General features: G+C 35.6%; 2 protein-coding genes across 5 annotated transcripts; both read left to right on the top strand.

Annotated features, from left to right (window-relative positions):
* The first annotated feature begins 2,325 nt into the window (after positions 1–2,325).
* On the top strand, positions 2,326–5,620 carry LOC116005623 (transcription factor HY5-like). Of its 2 annotated transcripts, XM_031245869.1 has the most exons (5): positions 2,326–2,529; positions 3,414–3,588; positions 4,237–4,393; positions 5,027–5,105; positions 5,481–5,620. In XM_031245869.1, exons 1-4 carry the CDS (start codon positions 2,430–2,432, stop codon positions 5,069–5,071), a joined length of 477 nt encoding a protein of 158 aa, XP_031101729.1. In that variant the 5' UTR covers positions 2,326–2,429; the 3' UTR covers positions 5,072–5,105; positions 5,481–5,620. The 2 variants fall into 2 exon arrangements, with proteins under 2 accessions (XP_031101729.1, XP_031101728.1); XM_031245868.1 differs by lacking the exon at positions 5,481–5,620 and having other exon boundaries at positions 5,027–5,423.
* Positions 5,621–8,969: 3,349 nt separating this feature from the next.
* Positions 8,970–17,824, top strand: LOC116006388 (cellulose synthase A catalytic subunit 1 [UDP-forming]-like). 3 transcript variants are annotated; one of them, XM_031246740.1, is made up of 17 exons: positions 8,970–9,257; positions 10,185–10,257; positions 10,300–10,422; positions 10,864–11,045; positions 11,514–11,637; positions 11,729–11,841; positions 13,406–13,485; positions 13,572–13,838; positions 13,963–14,143; positions 14,186–14,392; positions 14,743–14,880; positions 14,995–15,120; positions 15,351–15,563; positions 15,710–15,974; positions 16,162–16,358; positions 16,462–16,812; positions 16,915–17,824. In XM_031246740.1, exons 1-17 carry the CDS (start codon positions 9,177–9,179, stop codon positions 17,500–17,502), a joined length of 3,309 nt encoding a protein of 1,102 aa, XP_031102600.1. In that variant the 5' UTR covers positions 8,970–9,176; the 3' UTR covers positions 17,503–17,824. The 3 variants fall into 3 exon arrangements, with proteins under 3 accessions (XP_031102600.1, XP_031102599.1, XP_031102598.1); XM_031246739.1 differs by having other exon boundaries at positions 10,185–10,422; positions 13,963–14,035; positions 14,078–14,143; XM_031246738.1 differs by having other exon boundaries at positions 10,185–10,422.
* The last annotated feature ends 951 nt before the right edge of the window (positions 17,825–18,775 follow it).

Below are 18,775 nucleotides of genomic sequence, written 5' to 3'. Positions count from 1 at the left end.
TTACCATTAGTAATCATAATAAAATGACCTCATTCTTATTAGAATTAATGATAAATTTTCATGCCCATATAGGAAATTAAACATACACATATTACAGTGAGTAATTAAAAGAAATTAAGCATAGTATACACATATTACGTCCATAGTTAAAGGATATTAAACATAAACATATTAAGCCAATATTACCAACTTGTATTTAATACTTTAATCTTACTATAATAATTAAACATGCGGATCTTCATTTGATTATAGTAAACTATTATTACTTAAAATAATTCAATTAGTCATGCTCTTCCTTCTATTTTTTTTAGACTTTTCCTATTATAATTTTTAAGTAATCAAATTCAACACTAATATACAAATCTTACAATTTCAAATAAATGTATATATACTTTCAAATATTAAAATTGTTTATAATTTCATCATTAATTTTATTATTTAAATATATAATAAAAAATTTATCCGTGCATCGCACGGGTAATTTACTAGTTGGATGCCTTTTGGATTGTTAACTCTAGATAAAGCCACGTGCAACTGTTCATGGACAAAAACCGGTTTTTTTTTTCAAAACTAACCCAACATTTGTAAGAGTTTGTCCTTAACTCTTATTTATTGTCATAGCATAAGACAACATTAAAAGGAATTGTCTTCTTTGAAATTTAAACGACAATCTAGGATCTGAAGGTGTCAATGACAATCTTGGTATCAAAACTCGAATACCCATACTACTTCCTGACATCACCTTGGCTTCAATAACATGATCTCCTAATTTAGTAACGAACAATCTCATACCCTTGCATAAACCAAGAGTGTAATCAATATTCCGTAACAACATAAATAGAGAGCCAACTTGCAACGTGAGAGAATGATTTGGAATACCTGAGCATTTCAAATTGTTTAGAAACTCCGTGGTATGTAACGCAGCCTGAGTATCCACTTCAGAATCTGATTGACAAACTGAATCACAACTGAAATAAGTTTTACTGTGTGCTTGATTTAAGCGGCTCATGTACTCATTGATTTCATGAACTAAATCTAAGGTTGTAGCCAAAATAGCTCGACCATTTAGGTATTCCATATCAAAATTATGTACACAAAAATTCAGAAATATACTATTGACAATTGCTACAATTGAATTTCCATTTGGTTTTAATACAATTTGTTCCAAAATGTTTATTATTGTACCACCATCATTTGGCCCACCAATTACACCATCACCCATAACAGCTACCCACTTTGAAAATGTATCAATATCTTCATAACTTTCATCTTTTCCTAATCGGTGTAATCTCAAATTTTTAGTTAATCTTAACACCTTACAACTATGCCAAAGATAAGATGAGTTTATACTTGCTTCAACTATTTCTTGTCTTGTTCCCTTAGGAACCACATGCAAAATTTGCCTGAAATCACCACCAAGAACCACTGTCTTACCTCCAAATGTCATATTTGCACTAAAATGATTGACAAACCTTAGTAAATCCCTCATTGTTCGGTCTAAAGATTCAAAGCAATGTTTATGCAACATCGGTGCTTCATCCCAAATAATAAGTTTACACTGGATAAGTAGTTCAACCAAGTCACTACCTTGTGAGATGTTACATGTAGAATCTTCAGTTACATTAATTGATATAGCAAATCGGGAATGGGCAGTCCGACCCCCTGACATAAGTAGAGAAGCAATACCACTTGAGGCAACATTCAAGACAATGTGAGCCTTAGACCGAAGAGCAGCTGACAATGTTTTCCAAATAAAAGTTTTTCCAGTTCCACCATGACCTTAAACAAAAAAACAAACCACCACTAGCAACTGTGTCATACACCTTTCGTTATTCATCTGTCAATTTCTTAAACTTCACCTATGTGAACAGTTGAGCTACCCATGTGGGCTGATGAAGATATATTCTTTGACAATATGAATATACTAATCTCCAAAGAGTGTGGAAATGAAATATCTGAGGGCATAATAGTAAATCCCATTCTAGTGGCCCAAATGTCAAAACAAATGAATAGGGCGCAATTCCGTAGCACTTTTCGGGTTAAGTACGCATGATTGTTCCCCATATCCATTCATATTCAATGCACCCAACTCATCCAAACGCCATCCAAACCGTTGGATCGCATCCCAATCCGACGAGTCAAAACACTCCACGCCTACCCTCTTCCTGGCCTTTGATTGCCTCGACACTTTATGGTTCCAGAGGCCTCCACGCTCACCGCTTTGTACCCGTTCGATCAAACCCAATCTAACGGCTATTGTAACGCTTCAGGATCTTTCTCCTCTCTCTGTCTGAGAGTCTTCTCTGCTTACTGGCTTCATTCACATCCCGCTCTTTTTTTTTCCCAGATCAATATACCCACGTTTATCCTCTCTCTCTCTCTCTCCCTCTCCCTCTGTTTCTGTACATTTTCCGTTGTTTTGGAGGAAAATGCAGGAACAAGCTGCTACGAGTTCCATGGCTGCCAGCTCTCTTCCTTCAAGCAGTGAAAGATCTTCCAGCTCAGCTCTCCAGCTCGAAGTTAAAGAAGGTTTTTTTTATTTTTTTTATTTTTATTGTTCTTGTGAACACCCATTTTTTTTTCTACCATTTCTTGCTAAATTTTGTAGTTTTGACTTTTTTTTTAGTATAAATTTGTGATGTATCTGGTCAAAGATTGAACTTTTGGGTTGTTTTTGATAACCATTTGCTAGAAAGAGCAGAGTAAAGGTGCAATGGGGTGTCTTGAATTTTGTACTGGTTTCTGTTTTTGGAAATGTGTCACTTTTTTGCTCCATATATAGATGACAGCCCAAAAAATTTGCTTGATTTTCAATCAAGTTTAGTTCTTTATAATAATATCATCAAGAATTACCAGGGAGGGGGNGGGGGGGGGGGGGGGGGGGGTTATGGTTGGATGATTTAGTATTGCTGGAAATGATAAAAGCTTCAAAGGATGGGGCTTGTAGTTTCTGAATTTCTACAGATTTAAGTTGTTGGTATGAGTTTTGAAACATCATACATTTTAGGTGTTAGCTGGATTGGGTTATTGGTTTGATTAGTTGATAGCATTAGTTGATTGTGGAAAGCTGTTTGGTAAATTAGCTTTTAGATGATAACTTTTTTTTTTTTTGAAAACTTTAGTTGATAACTAATTACACGTAAAATGATTTTCTTGAAAAGTTAGATCGTTTGAATTTTAGTGTTTTGGAGCAATAAGTTGTTATAAAAAGCTAATTAAGCAAAGATGTTTAACCAAGTCAAATAGTTAATAGTGATCAAATAAATTAAAATGGACCGATAAGCTAACTATGTTACTACTAGAGCTTTGTGATCTGAATAATTTTCTTGGAGAAGTAGAACTTTTAGTGGTGAAAATGATTTGGCCTATATATGCTTGAACTAAATAATTGATTATTAAATAATATAATGAAGGTGTGGAAAGTGATGATGAGATCAGGAGAGTACCTGAGATGGGTGGAGAAGCCGCCGGTCCGGCTGCTTCAGGCCGGGATGGCACCTCTGCGGCGGGTCCGGTTAACCATTCAGCCGCCAGTCAAAGGAAGAGGGGCAGAAGCCCAGCTGACAAAGAGAACAAGAGGTTAAAAAGGTAAAATCATATCGACTTGCTCCTTCTGTAGTAGTTATGCCATGTATGATTGATAGTATAGGTACACTTGTCTCGAGGCACAACTCAACCGGTTCACTAATTCAAAAAAATTAATAGGTTTGTTTTATTGGTTAGTTGTCAAGACACATTTTACGATTTATCTCTTTCATTGAGACTCTAGACCAGTGAGGGTGGGCCCTTGTGATGGGGTGCAATACAAAATAGGCATGTGACTTGCCAATGCTGTGGTCACTACTTGTGGCATAGCAGGAGCAATTTCAATTGAATTTAACTTTGTTAGAATCAAACGTTTATCACTAGGTTAAAAGCAGTCTTAATTGCATAGTTTTTGTTCTTGCTAGTTATGACCTAGCTCTGATACCACTTGTTAGATCAAGTGCTTACTGGCCACTATACCAAAAGCTATAGCACAACGAAGGTGCAATTTTATTTCTTTATATACCGCCACCACATCTTCAAGAGGCATGGTGCTGGACTTGCCCTTCACCTGCCTCAACCGTACCCAACAATTCCCTTAGCCACCAATTGCTAGACTTGACTCTTTACCGGCCTCTACCCAACAAGCTTACCATGGGTTGATCTATGGCATGTTTGTGATTTTTGTTGTTGTATCCAATGTGAAATAAGGTTGTTGAGGAACAGAGTTTCAGCACAGCAAGCAAGGGAGAGGAAGAAGGCATATTTGATAGACTTGGAGGCAAGGGTGAAAGACTTGGAAACAAAGAATGCGGAGCTTGAAGAGAGGCTATCCACCTTGCAAAATGAAAACCAGATGCTAAGACATGTAAGTTTTAGTCACACCTACTTGTAACCTGCCTTGTTTGAATTCTTTGGTTCATTCACTAGTACACACCAACCACATGATCCATTGCTAGTTGCCTTGTTTGAATTATATTGTTTGCATTGGTTCATTTAATATAATCAATACCCACCAGACACTATTGTTTAGCCGTGCAAAATTAGTGGAGTTATCCATCAAAGTTTGATGTTAACCAAAGACATATATGTATGGTGTTCCATAACTACAAGTCTTCTTAATTATATATATTATTGAACTAAGAGTTATTTTTCCCTTTTCTGCATCTATTAATTCGCGAATTCTTTCTCATCTACAAATCTTTCGCATGGTCCCACTGGGATCGATAATCTAATTGTGCTTGAGACATTTTACAAGAGCCGGTAGAGTACGAAACCCAAATTTTCTAAACATCTCGCAATGGCATTTGCCAACTTTATTATCAAACCTGTATGGTGTGGTGTCATTGTGAAGTGACAAATAAAATATATCCTTGGAACTTAGGAAAGAGTAATAAGCTGATAGGAGTAAGATACTATGGTGATCCAATGGTTCAAAGTGAATATAATCTTCTTTGATTAACATTTGGGATCTTTGTAACTTCATTTTTCGAAATCACAGATTCTGAAGAACACCACTGCTGGCAGCCAGGAAGGGAGGAAATAGAGCTTACTGTCAACGAGACGTAGTGAAGGATTTGGTAATGCAGAGATATGATATGATATGATGCATACTTTAGATTGTGCTCCCGTCTATGCGTATATTAGTGTACAATGCCTCAAATCGGGGGGGCTTAATGATTCTTGATCTGCATAATTCCACACCGTTTTTTTCCCCTCTATGCGACGGGACATTTAGACTACTAGAATATTTTGCAGCTTGATAGCAATATCAACAAAGCAAGTAGTCTTGTGATTGTAGTACTGATGAAACAAGAGGTTAAATCATAGTATGACATTAGAGCATAATTTCATGTTTTTGGCTTGTCAAGAAGAGAAGTATTGGATTTCTTAATTGCTTCTGTTTGGTTTTGTAGAGGTGAAAATATAATGACATGTCTGATGCTTCTTTGCAGAGTTCAAGAACAGTGATAGTTTGAGCTGAGTGAGGAATAATTATTGTCATTATATTATTGGCCTTTGTTGAAGTTCTTTATTGTTGCTTTGGATGTTTTTTGCTTTTATATGAAGCAAGAATCCATGCTTTTTACATGCACTTGGGATTTCCTTCAATTGCACATAAAGGATTAGCCATCAAAAAAGTTTGTGTTATTGCCATGATTAACACTCGGATCGGAAACAAGATCAGAGAGGTAGAGGTAAATCGCATTAGTTACACTTTGCGTGAAGGGTTAATCAAGAAGATGATGACAAAAATTGAACATGTGACTTTTTAGTATGTACACTATCAATTTAGCCATCCCTTTCAAGGCAACCGTTTACTGTTTTGCCCATAAAAGTCGAAATTCACTCACACTAGAGGATAAATCATTGCAATTGAGGTGTTTGGTGTCACAAGGAGCCCACCACGTAGCTGCAGTGATTCACAATTTTATTTTTTTTTTATCAAGCGGAAGAGTGACTCAGGTTATTTCATAACTGGAACTCTTTTGTTGCAAGGGAGGCCAAACATGTCTCTTCCAGGATATTCAAAAGGCATCAAGGGATAATATATAGTCACATCTTCTCATTATCTTATCTCATTGCGAGTTGATTTGTCAAGATGGCCGACTGTTCGATTTTGCTCTATGTACACTTAATTTTCACATTCTAGTCTCGATTAATCATGGCTTTACACTTCTTTATAATTTTCACATCAGCCCCTAGTGGAAGCACTTCCGTTTGATCAAGTCCACTACTCTTCTCGACTTCACAGTAGATGTTGTGGTTCACTATTTTAATCATTTTAATTGTAATTTATTTAAATGACATCAAGGGAAATGAAAAAAAATCTAAAAATTCATAATTTCATTCCCGTTATCTTACCAAATAAATTTAATTGATTTTTTTTTCTAAATCTCTAAGTTTTTTTTTTTTAAATAATATATTTTGAGATCACTGCTTCTGATTTGCTGGTTGGGACAACTTGAACAGGTGAAGGTTTGTCGGTCCGTATATTTGTGTATATTAATGATTTGTATTAGGTGAAACTGATGATGGTGACGTTCACAAGGAAGCAGATTAATTAAAGTAATATATAATATTATTTGGAAAAAAAATACTTAATATTATGTATATAGTCAAAAGTTGATGGTGATGCATCATCATCCAATTTCCATTTTGTAATAACAGAAAGAAATATATAATTCATACTCACTATATTGACAGAAAACCTAACACCCGTTTCCCTTCATACACTCAACCACCTTCAAATTCCTCAATGACAAAATTATTTTTTTTGGATGTAGCTCAGGTTTTCACCGTCGAACAGTGACTAATTCCTCCGTTGAATTGTAGGTATCTATATTGAGTAGGACAATTGACCTGGAGATTTAAGATTGCTCTATATTCAAAGCAAAAGATACACCCCAGGTTAAGGATAAATGAGTAATTTCCACTCAACCACACCCCAGATTCAATAACAAAAATTATGCTATTGAAAGAACTGTTCTCAAATGAAACTTCATTGATTCTTAATTGAATTCATCTCATTACGCATAATGCAAATATTAGTGCAATGTGTTTAAAAAAAATGACTTGAAAAAAGCGGTAACGGGTAAGTTAGTATAACATAATTCTCGTTTCAGAATGTCAGTTGATCCTATATGGCTTACCTTTCTCACTCCTTGTAGTTTACAGTTTATCTCATGCGCACTCTCAGCTAACCAAGTATTTTTTAGTAGATTTCATAGCTCATAGACACGAAAATAAGATAAGGTGAGGGGCAACCCCAAGCATGTTGGTCAGCCTGTTGACTTGGTAACCAGAATCTTCTATTTTAATTAAATTAACACCAAAATATAATATTCCTATGATTACATCTGATACACATATATAATTGAGTATTTTCGTCATTTTGTGTTTATTTTTTATGAAAAACATTATAGAGTATGAATTTAAAGAAATATTTTATACGGAGTAATATTATAGGCAAAAATAAAAACTGATGTTAAAAAAAATGTTTATATATAATTTTTTTTCTATAAATTGTGTACGTAATAAAATATAAATTACTTATTATTTTGAAAACATAATATTTCTATGCAGAATTTTATAACATCATATATTTTATAAAATTGCATATTATATTTTACCAATTGTATCATTTCCCATTAACAAAACACAACAGTTTTAAAAAAAAACACACACACACACAACATACAATTTTATATTTTTTCTGTTTTATTTTATATTCAACAGTTTTAAAAAAAATGTCACTTTTAAATTAAATTTTGAGTTGTATATTTTTTTTCCTTGTTGAATCTTTATGCATTATATTTGGACAAATTTTTTTATTACATTTTTATTATTGTTGTATATAGAATACAATAACTTGAAGTCCAAATAGATTTGAATTCAAATACATCAGTTATACAGAATTATAGATCTTACCTATCGTTATCTTTCAGAAGTATTTTGTGCTTATGTTTCTTACCTCTATAAATAGGCAGGACCCTATTTTTATGGAACGACCCTACCTTATCTATCACATTTTATCTATCTTACTTACTATTCTTAATTTATTTCTATTAGCATTTTCTTATAATTTTTAAATTTGATTTTTTGTATTTAATAGTATTTTCAATTTAGTTTATAAATATATAAATTTTACATACTAATTCTAAACTTAATAATATTATAAAAAATTAAATTATAAATAATTTCAGTCAAATCTCGTTAACCGAACACAACATGTAAAATGGGACGGAGGGGGTGTTAATTAGTAAAATTAATTTTTTTTCTTTAATTATTTCTTTTTATAATTTTAATTTTTAATTTTTTATATTTAATAATGATTTAAATATATAAATTTTATATATTAATACTAAACTTAATAATATAAAAAACTTTAATTATGTTTTTAGGGTGTGTTTGGAAATCGGGAAAATGACATCTGAAAAATATTTTCTGGAAAATGGTCTCATTTTTTAGAAAAAAGTTCCATTTTCAGTGTTTGGTTGCATTATGAAAAAATGTCTTGGTGCGTTTGGTTCATTTTTTGGAAAAATTATTAGAATTGTATAATTGAACATTTTAATTATTTTATTTAAAATATAAAAATATTTATAATAATGTTAAATATGATTTTATTTATTAATTAAAAAAAAAATATTATTGGTTTCCGCCGTGCAGTGAAAAATGAATTTCACCAAATTTTAACGGAAATCATTTTTCACCAAAATAATCATAATTTCCTCAATTAACAAAAAATGATTTCTGTTAATGAATTTTTCAAATACGTTCAAACACGGTAAAAGATCTGACACTTGAAATTTGACAAAGAGAATAAAATATTTCTATTTTTACAAATCACATCGAAAATGATTACTGTTGTGTCGGTTCCGTTAAATCGTACTCCGACATCCAGTTCACAGCGCGTGCGTTGAGAGATGTCGAGAGGTTAAGACGGCGACAGCCAGTTCACAGCAGTCCAAAGAATCCCTTCTCTCTCTTCTCTTCTCTTCTTATAGACCCAGATTGCGATTTATTTATTTAGTCCCCATTAACATTAATGATCTAATCATCCCACAATTTTGAATCCGCATTGCTGTTATAATTCATCAGAAATAATTGCGGGTGTGCCTTGAAGTCCTCTGTTTCTCGGGGAAGAAATGGAGGCCGGTGCTGGGATGGTTGCCGGATCGCACAAGCGGAATGAGCTGGTCCGAATCCGCCATGATTCTGATAGTGCGGTACGCTGTTTGCCACCACACTAGTTTGGATTCATTCTTGAATCTCGTTACAGAATTTTCATGCCTAAAAGTTATTAATTTTGAGTTTCTAGTGTTTAAGTAGTAGTTTTGGCCGTTTTTTTTTTTTTTTTTTTGAAATACCCATTTGGATTTTCACTCCATCTGGTTTGTCACCACTTCATTAATCATCAAAAAGCGATTGGTTTTTAGTTAAAGTTCAGAATTTGGAGCTTAGATGGGTGGGTGGTGGAAGCAGGAATTATAGGAGTGTGAGCTCTGAGCTCAAAATTTGATCTTTTCACCAAATTAGGATGGGATGTGCTCCATTTTGCTTTCAGATTACGGGTTTTCTTGAAATTTCTGTAGCTAATTTGCTTTGCTGATTTTTATATTTTCGTTCTTGGTTAAGGTAGGGTTGGTTGGTTGGTTGATGATAGCTTTAGGTTGGCTTTATTGAAGGTATAATGAAGTAGATATTTGTTTTGTATTGGCATTTGAAGTGGATATTTTTAGATGTGAGTGTTTGTCTCATGGAAGTTAGATTTAGCTCATATTTGCTAGCTACATAATGGATGTCTGAAGTGATCATTTTAGCTATGCTAGGTAGATCTAATATTTTATGGTTCATTTGAAGTAATGTCTGTTTGGATAAATCTTGGTATTCTTTATAGTCCACTTTGAGTTTTAGTTCTATATGCACCATATAAGTTAAGTCTCAAGGCAAAGTTAGTTACAGATTGCTGTTTTGTGCTTAGATAGCAGTTTGAGGACTGGGTTTCTCTTTACATTGCTGATCAGTTATTGTAGTAACGTCATATACCAATATTGCATGTTCAGGAAATACTTTGCCTCTTCTTGCAATGCATATAGGCAGTGATGGATTTTTTGAATTTCTGTCTGATTGGTCACACTTTGTTTCAAATGCAGCCAAAACCCCTTAAGGATCTGAATAGTCAGATATGTCAGATTTGTGGTGATGCTGTTGGGGTGACTGCTAGTGGTGATGCATTTGTTGCGTGTAATGAGTGTGCCTTTGCTAGTGGTGATGCATTTGTTGCGTGTAATGAGTGTGCCTTTCCTGTTTGCCGGGCTTGTTATGAGTATGAGCGCAAAGATGGAAATCAAGCATGTCCCCAGTGCAAAACTAGATACAAGAGACAAAAAGGTTTCTTTTTTTTTTTTTGCCTGAAATCTGAATAGAATATTTAAGAATTGCTATTCCTTTTCTTCATTCTCTTCCCTTTTCTTCTTGCATCTTTATGATATGTTCTTTACTATTAGAATTTATTTATTTCCTTTAGAGATAGCAAATAATTATGGTAAGGAGCTTTAATGATTCTCCTTTCCTTTTTATGTTTTAGTTAGTCTTCCTTTCCTTTTTATGTTTTTGTTTTTTGGATACTAACTTTTTATGTTTAGTTAGTCTTTGTGGGATTTTCATTCTAATAGAATAACAAGCAAGAAAGAAGTTAAGTTAAAATCAAGAGGTGGGAAAACTCTAATAACCCCAATAACCCGGTGACACGTGCTTTCGCCCGGGAACATAACACTTTATCTATCATTTTCTAGAAAACCATTGGAATGAACTTTGTTTTGTCACTGTTAGGGAGTCCACGGGTTGATGGGGATGATGAGGAAGATGATTTTGATGACCTGGATGATGAGTTTAATCATGCCCAGGGGAATAGCAAGGCTAGACACCAGTGGCAGGGAGAAGATGTGGATCTCTCTTCTTCTTCTAGGCATGAGTCTCAGCAGCCAATACCTCTTCTCATGAATGGTCAGCCTGTAAGTGAGGATCAAACTTACAGCATCAAGATATCAACTCTTTTGCATTACTGTTTCTATCATTGACAAATAAAAAATCTGTTCTTATGCTTTCTTTACCTCATTGTACCTCTCTGAAACATTCTGATAACTATTTTCCTTAAATATGTGATTATTTGGTCTTTGATTATTTGTATTCAATGTCACCAATATCATCCATTATTTGCTTATTTCATTAGTCACTTTGTTTTACCATATTTACCAAAGAAATGGGTTATCATTGAGTTATGATAATGACTTTTTCAATAAATAATAACTAGAGTATGATACTAGCAGTCTGTATGGGGCTTAAAAAATACTGAAGTATTTTTTTTTTCTTTTTCATTAATATGTTCTTATTTGAAACTTAATTTTGTTTTCTTATTTTTTGAAATATGTTAAGATTATTTGTTTGTAACATTTTTCTAACCCATGTGACCATGCTTATAGATTTCTGGTGAAATCCCTCCAAGTGCTACACCAGATACTCAATCTGTAAGGAGCATGTCAGGACCTTTGGGTCCTGGTGACAAGCATGGCCACTCAATTCCATATCTCGACCCTAGACAGCCAGGTATTCCCTTTATCTCAAAACTTCATTAGTCTGAGACTTTTTTTTTTTTTTTTTTCCTTATGGACTTCTGATGCGGTTATAATATCTTCAGTTCCTGTGAGAATTGTGGACCCTTCGAAGGACTTGAATACTACTTATGGACTTGGAAATGTTGACTGGAAAGAAAGGGTGGAAGGTTGGAAACTTAAACAGGAGAAAACAATGGTGCATGTGAGCNCTGCTAGTGGTGATGCATTTGTTGCGTGTAATGAGTGTGCCTTTCCTGTTTGCCGGGCTTGTTATGAGTATGAGCGCAAAGATGGAAATCAAGCATGTCCCCAGTGCAAAACTAGATACAAGAGACAAAAAGGTTTCTTTTTTTTTTTTTGCCTGAAATCTGAATAGAATATTTAAGAATTGCTATTCCTTTTCTTCATTCTCTTCCCTTTTCTTCTTGCATCTTTATGATATGTTCTTTACTATTAGAATTTATTTATTTCCTTTAGAGATAGCAAATAATTATGGTAAGGAGCTTTAATGATTCTCCTTTCCTTTTTATGTTTTAGTTAGTCTTCCTTTCCTTTTTATGTTTTTGTTTTTTGGATACTAACTTTTTATGTTTAGTTAGTCTTTGTGGGATTTTCATTCTAATAGAATAACAAGCAAGAAAGAAGTTAAGTTAAAATCAAGAGGTGGGAAAACTCTAATAACCCCAATAACCCGGTGACACGTGCTTTCGCCCGGGAACATAACACTTTATCTATCATTTTCTAGAAAACCATTGGAATGAACTTTGTTTTGTCACTGTTAGGGAGTCCACGGGTTGATGGGGATGATGAGGAAGATGATTTTGATGACCTGGATGATGAGTTTAATCATGCCCAGGGGAATAGCAAGGCTAGACACCAGTGGCAGGGAGAAGATGTGGATCTCTCTTCTTCTTCTAGGCATGAGTCTCAGCAGCCAATACCTCTTCTCATGAATGGTCAGCCTGTAAGTGAGGATCAAACTTACAGCATCAAGATATCAACTCTTTTGCATTACTGTTTCTATCATTGACAAATAAAAAATCTGTTCTTATGCTTTCTTTACCTCATTGTACCTCTCTGAAACATTCTGATAACTATTTTCCTTAAATATGTGATTATTTGGTCTTTGATTATTTGTATTCAATGTCACCAATATCATCCATTATTTGCTTATTTCATTAGTCACTTTGTTTTACCATATTTACCAAAGAAATGGGTTATCATTGAGTTATGATAATGACTTTTTCAATAAATAATAACTAGAGTATGATACTAGCAGTCTGTATGGGGCTTAAAAAATACTGAAGTATTTTTTTTTTCTTTTTCATTAATATGTTCTTATTTGAAACTTAATTTTGTTTTCTTATTTTTTGAAATATGTTAAGATTATTTGTTTGTAACATTTTTCTAACCCATGTGACCATGCTTATAGATTTCTGGTGAAATCCCTCCAAGTGCTACACCAGATACTCAATCTGTAAGGAGCATGTCAGGACCTTTGGGTCCTGGTGACAAGCATGGCCACTCAATTCCATATCTCGACCCTAGACAGCCAGGTATTCCCTTTATCTCAAAACTTCATTAGTCTGAGACTTTTTTTTTTTTTTTTTTCCTTATGGACTTCTGATGCGGTTATAATATCTTCAGTTCCTGTGAGAATTGTGGACCCTTCGAAGGACTTGAATACTACTTATGGACTTGGAAATGTTGACTGGAAAGAAAGGGTGGAAGGTTGGAAACTTAAACAGGAGAAAACAATGGTGCATGTGAGCAACAGATACTCAGATGGGAAAGGAGGAGATTCTGAAGTGATAGGGTCGAATGGAGAAGAGCTACAGATGTGAGTACCTTTTTATCATTTGGAATCATTATGTGGTAAGAAGGATGTGTTCTCAATGTTATCATGTTGCTTCAACCTTGTGGCAGGGCTGATGAAGCTCGCCAACCCCTAAGTCGCGTTGTGCCTATTCCTTCTTCTCACCTTACTCCCTATCGTATTGTGATTATACTTCGGCTGATCATCTTGGGATTTTTCATGCAATACCGGCTTACTCACCCTGTGAGTGATGCCTATCCTTTGTGGCTAGTATCAGTTATCTGTGAGGTATGGTTTGCCTTATCTTGGCTTTTGGATCAGTTCCCAAAATGGTCACCCATCAATCGTGAGACCTACCTAGACAGGCTTGCATTAAGGTTAGTGTCAGAAATTGCTTTGCAAGAAACTTTATTATTTTATATCACCAGGATGGGTTTCTAATTCCATATTTGAAGTGAGCTTGGTTTGTTATATTATTAATTTTGTTTCTTATTTTGTCAGATATGATAGGGAAGGGGAGCCTTCCCAATTAGCACCAGTAGATGTGTTTGTCAGTACTGTGGATCCCATGAAGGAGCCTCCTCTCATTACAGCAAACACAGTGGATCCCATGAAGGAGCCTCCTCTCATTACAGCAAACACAGTGTTGTCAATCCTTTCTGTGGATTACCCCGTCGACAAGGTCTCGTGCTATGTTTCTGATGATGGTTCCCCCGTCGACAAGGTCTCGTGCTATGTTTCTGATGATGGTTCGGCAATGTTAACATTTGAATCCCTCTCAGAGACTGCAGAGTTTGCAAGGAAATGGGTGCCCTTCTGTAAGAAGTTCAATATCGAGCCTCGGGCTCCTGAGTTCTATTTTGCTCGAAAGATTGATTATCTGAAGGACAAGATTCAGCCTTCGTTTGTGAAAGAGCGCAGGGCAATGAAGGTAAGAGATCATGGTAGTGTTGTTATTGTGTTTCATTGATAATACTGTGCTTAACATCTCCTGAAGTTACATACAAAGCTCAAGCATGACAAATGAACCCATCGTAGTTGTAGATAGATTTAACATTTATGCGGTGCATATATTTAAAATATAAATTCATAATTTAAACATGTGTTGGATTGGCTTCACTCTTCAGATGGCCTTGTAGGATTTTCTCACAACCAGAACACTTGTTATTGAATGGGAAGCCAATCCTTGCAATTTTGTTGAGAAATTCAAACTTCTCAGCGAAGATTTATTCATAGACATTGAAGCAAAAATTCTAACACCCGAAAGGTTCTGTTTTGCAGAGGGAATATGAAGAATTTAAGGTACGCATCAATGCACTTGTTGCAAAAGCACAAAAGATGCCCGAGGAAGGTTGGACAATGCAAGATGGAACCTCTTGGCCTGGAAACAACTCTAGGGATCATCCCGGAATGATCCAGGTATTTATCAATTTCTTTACTATTTTTTAAGAATCTTGCTTGCTTATCATTTGAAATGCATAAATCATCGAGGTATCTTTTAACTTGTGCTATTACTGTGAATTGGATAAACAGGTCTTCTTGGGACACAGTGGGGGGCTTGATACAGATGGAAATGAACTTCCTCGTCTGGTTTATGTTTCCCGTGAAAAGAGGCCGGGATTTCAACACCACAAGAAGGCTGGAGCTATGAATGCTTTGGTAGGCAACAGATAATTCAGATAATAACTACATTCCATCTAGTGATTTTTGTGTTTTGACTTGCATATATTTATATTATATGGATCATTTCCTGTTAATGCTTGTAATATATGCCTATATGACAAAATGGATAGGCGATAAACCTCATGCTTGGTACTCTTATATTTCTATGATTGCATTTTGCAGTGCTATGGGGGCTGAATAATAGGTTTTTTCGATTCTTTCTGCAGATTCGAGTGTCTGCTGTCCTTACTAATGGAGCATATCTTTTGAACGTTGATTGTGATCACTACTTCAACAACAGTAAAGCACTTAAAGAAGCTATGTGTTTCATGATGGATCCCGCTTATGGAAAGAAGACATGCTATGTTCAATTCCCCCAGAGATTTGATGGCATTGACTTGCATGATAGATATGCCAACCGCAACATTGTGTTCTTTGATGTGAGTGGCTATTAAGAATTTTACAAAAGGGATCTGTTTTTTTTTTTTTTTTTTTTTTTTTTTTTTTTTTTTTTGTGTTGGCAACTTGACTATTTGTTCGTTATTCGGTTGGTGGGTGCTTATTCTTTCATATTTCTGTTTCTCAGATCAACTTGAAGGGGCTGGACGGCCTTCAAGGTCCTGTCTATGTGGGAACAGGATGTTGTTTCAACAGGCAAGCTTTGTACGGGTATGATCCAGTCTTAACTGAGGCTGATTTGGAGCCAAACATTGTCGTCAAGAGCTGTTGTGGCTCTCGGAAGAAGGGAAGGAATGGCAACAAGAAATACATTGATAAAAAGAGGGCAGCTAAACGAACCGAATCCACTATTCCAATTTTCAATGTGGAGGACATTGAAGAGGGTGTTGAAGGTAGGAATTTATGATACGTGCGACTATCCTTGCAATAATGTAGTTTGACAAGCTTCTTTTTTCTAGTACATCAAACGGGGGAGGGGCCGGGGGCGGGGGATGTTAAGTGTTGATGATGATGCAGATAGAGATAACAATTGATTTCGTAATGGCAGTTTTATTTGACAGCATTGCTTTTGATCTGCAGGGTATGACGACGAGAAGTCTCTTCTCATGTCTCAAAAGAGCTTAGAGAAGCGGTTTGGTCAGTCTCCGGTTTTTATCGCTGCCACCTTTATGGAACAAGGAGGCGTTCCACCGTCTACTAACCCTGCAACCCTCTTGAAAGAAGCAATCCATGTTATTAGTTGTGGTTACGAGGACAAGACTGAATGGGGCAAAGAGGTATTAATTGGCACTAAAAACATAAATTCTTTTTGCTTCTTTTCGACTTGTGTACCGATTCGAAATGCAAATTGATTGGGCTTTGTTTTCTGCAATTAATTAGATTGGATGGATCTACGGTTCTGTCACTGAAGATATCTTGACTGGGTTTAAGATGCACGCGAGAGGATGGATTTCAGTGTATTGCATGCCTCCCTGTCCAGCGTTTAAGGGGTCTGCTCCAATCAATCTTTCTGATCGTTTAAACCAAGTGCTTCGATGGGCCTTGGGATCCATCGAAATTTTCCTCAGTCGTCATTGCCCTATATGGTATGGGTACAACGGAAAACTGAAGCTCTTGGAGAGAATAGCATACATTAACACCATCGTCTATCCTCTCACTTCAATCCCGTTGCTTGCATACTGCATTCTTCCCGCCATCTGTCTTCTAACGGGGAAGTTTATTGTTCCCGAGGTATATGGCATGTTCTATATATTGTTTCCTTAAAAGTGTTTTGTCACTGGAATCTAACAGAATATCTTAATTGTTTCCTTTTTCGATATTCTCTGTCTGCAGATAAGCAACTACGCTAGTGCGTGGTTCATTCTTCTCTTCGTATCCATTTTCGCGACTGGAATTCTGGAGCTTAGGTGGAGTGGTGTGTCTATAGAGGACTGGTGGAGAAACGAGCAGTTCTGGGTGATCGGTGGCACATCGGCCCATCTGTTTGCGGTGTTCCAGGGGCTGTTGAAAGTGCTAGCTGGGATCGACACCAATTTCACCGTCACCTCGAAGGCATCGGACGAAGATGGGGAGTTTTCGGAGCTCTACGTTTTCAAGTGGACTTCGCTCCTCATTCCTCCGACCACGGTCCTTATAGTGAACCTGGTAGGCATAGTGGCGGGAGTCTCGTTCGCCATAAACAGCGGGTATCAGTCGTGGGGTCCTCTGTTCGGAAGGCTGTTCTTCGCCATTTGGGTCATCGTCCACTTGTACCCTTTCCTCAAAGGTCTGCTGGGCAGGCAGAACCGCACGCCCACCATCGTCATCGTCTGGTCCATCCTCCTCGCTTCCATCTTCTCGTTGCTGTGGGTGCGCATCGACCCCTTCACGTCAGACACCGCAAAAGCCACCGCCACAGGTCAGTGTGGCATCAACTGCTAAACGGGTTTCGTTTTGTATTTATTTAGATCAAGAAAAAAGCTCCATGGCCAGAAAGTTTCAGTTACCGGCTTCTTCGCGTAAATAGAACAAGAGGAAGAAGAAAATGCAGAGCAGAGGGAGAGTGGAGGTGTTCTTGTACCATGGTTCTTTGTGGTCTCAACTGCATAATTCTTTTGTTGATATATACTTATGTGGAGAAAACCTTAATTAATTAATGTAATATATATTGTTAGTGTGCAGTTTTTCTTACACAATACATGTATGAACCCAACCTTTCATGGATATTTTCATAGTGAAACCATTTTGTACAACAACTTATCAATGCTCTTTCTTTCAAGTCATACAAGTATATGAATTCCGGAAGTAAAATTATTCTAACAATTTATCAGACATTCAATTGAAACACATTTTGCTATAAAGTTATTTACATCTCTGCAATATTCTCTACAGAGATGTCAATTTTCCTCGTCTCTGATAGGAATCTCTGATCCCCGCACCAACACGGATGAGGATGGAAAAATTCTAGAAACAGGGGTGGAGATGGAGAATGTTTTCAATTCCCTGTCAGGGATGGTGATACCTCTTCTCATCCTGTCCCATCCTCGATTTTTTAACTATAATAATAATAATAATAATAATAATAATAATAATAATATTATTATTATTATTATTATTAAGGTTGTAGATATGTTGTATTGTATTTAAATATTTAATTATTCAATTGTTATATTTTTGTAATAGTATATGTTCTTATTTGCATGAAAAGTATTTGAATGTTATACTTGGCATTTCAATTTTTTATTTTTATTGAGAATTGATGAATATTTAACTATTCTAAGGTTAAAAGATGTAATATTTAAATTTTTATTTAAATATTGTGAATTATACTAGTTTGACTATTGTTTGAACAAAAAAAAAATATTAGTTTAATTAAAGCTTGATCGGAGATTGAAAATTTTAATTTTCTGTCCTCAAAAATTCCCCACGAAGATGGAAATGAGAAAATATTTTATATCCCCGGCTGGGATGAGAACAGGGACAGGGACCTTGGTGGGGTCTCAAGGTTGGGGATGGGGAGTATACTTCCCGCCTTGCCCTGCCCCACTAACATTCCTATTTTTTTTCTTTCACTTTAGAAAGTGAGTTTTACTACCATATTATCATAGGTGTAATTCATTAGTTATTTTCTACCTTCCCTACAAAGAAAAAAAATAATCTCTTGAAGATACACAAAACCATCACTACTCACTAGACCTTGATTACCTTAGTTGAT

Source organism: Ipomoea triloba, chromosome 15 (assembly GCF_003576645.1).
Source record: "Ipomoea triloba cultivar NCNSP0323 chromosome 15, ASM357664v1".
Taxonomy (NCBI): Eukaryota; Viridiplantae; Streptophyta; class Magnoliopsida; order Solanales; family Convolvulaceae; genus Ipomoea; species Ipomoea triloba.
This window is presented reverse-complemented; position numbering and strand designations above follow the sequence as displayed.

Bases quoted from the DNA above. Each gene is read 5' to 3' on its own strand.
- LOC116005623 (XM_031245869.1), top strand. From the start codon at position 2,430: ATGCAGGAACAAGCTGCTACGAGTTCCATGGCTGCCAGCTCTCTTCCT. The intron at 2,530-3,413 runs GTTTTTTTTATT...AATATAATGAAG, and splicing joins CCAGCTCGAAGTTAAAGAAG to GTGTGGAAAGTGATGATGAG. The intron at 4,394-5,026 runs GTAAGTTTTAGT...TCGAAATCACAG, and splicing joins AAAACCAGATGCTAAGACAT to ATTCTGAAGAACACCACTGC.
- LOC116006388 (XM_031246738.1), top strand. From the start codon at position 9,177: ATGGAGGCCGGTGCTGGGATGGTTGCCGGATCGCACAAGCGGAATGAG. The intron at 9,258-10,184 runs GTACGCTGTTTG...TTTCAAATGCAG, and splicing joins GCCATGATTCTGATAGTGCG to CCAAAACCCCTTAAGGATCT. The intron at 14,144-14,185 runs GTCTCGTGCTAT...CCCGTCGACAAG, and splicing joins TGGATTACCCCGTCGACAAG to GTCTCGTGCTATGTTTCTGA.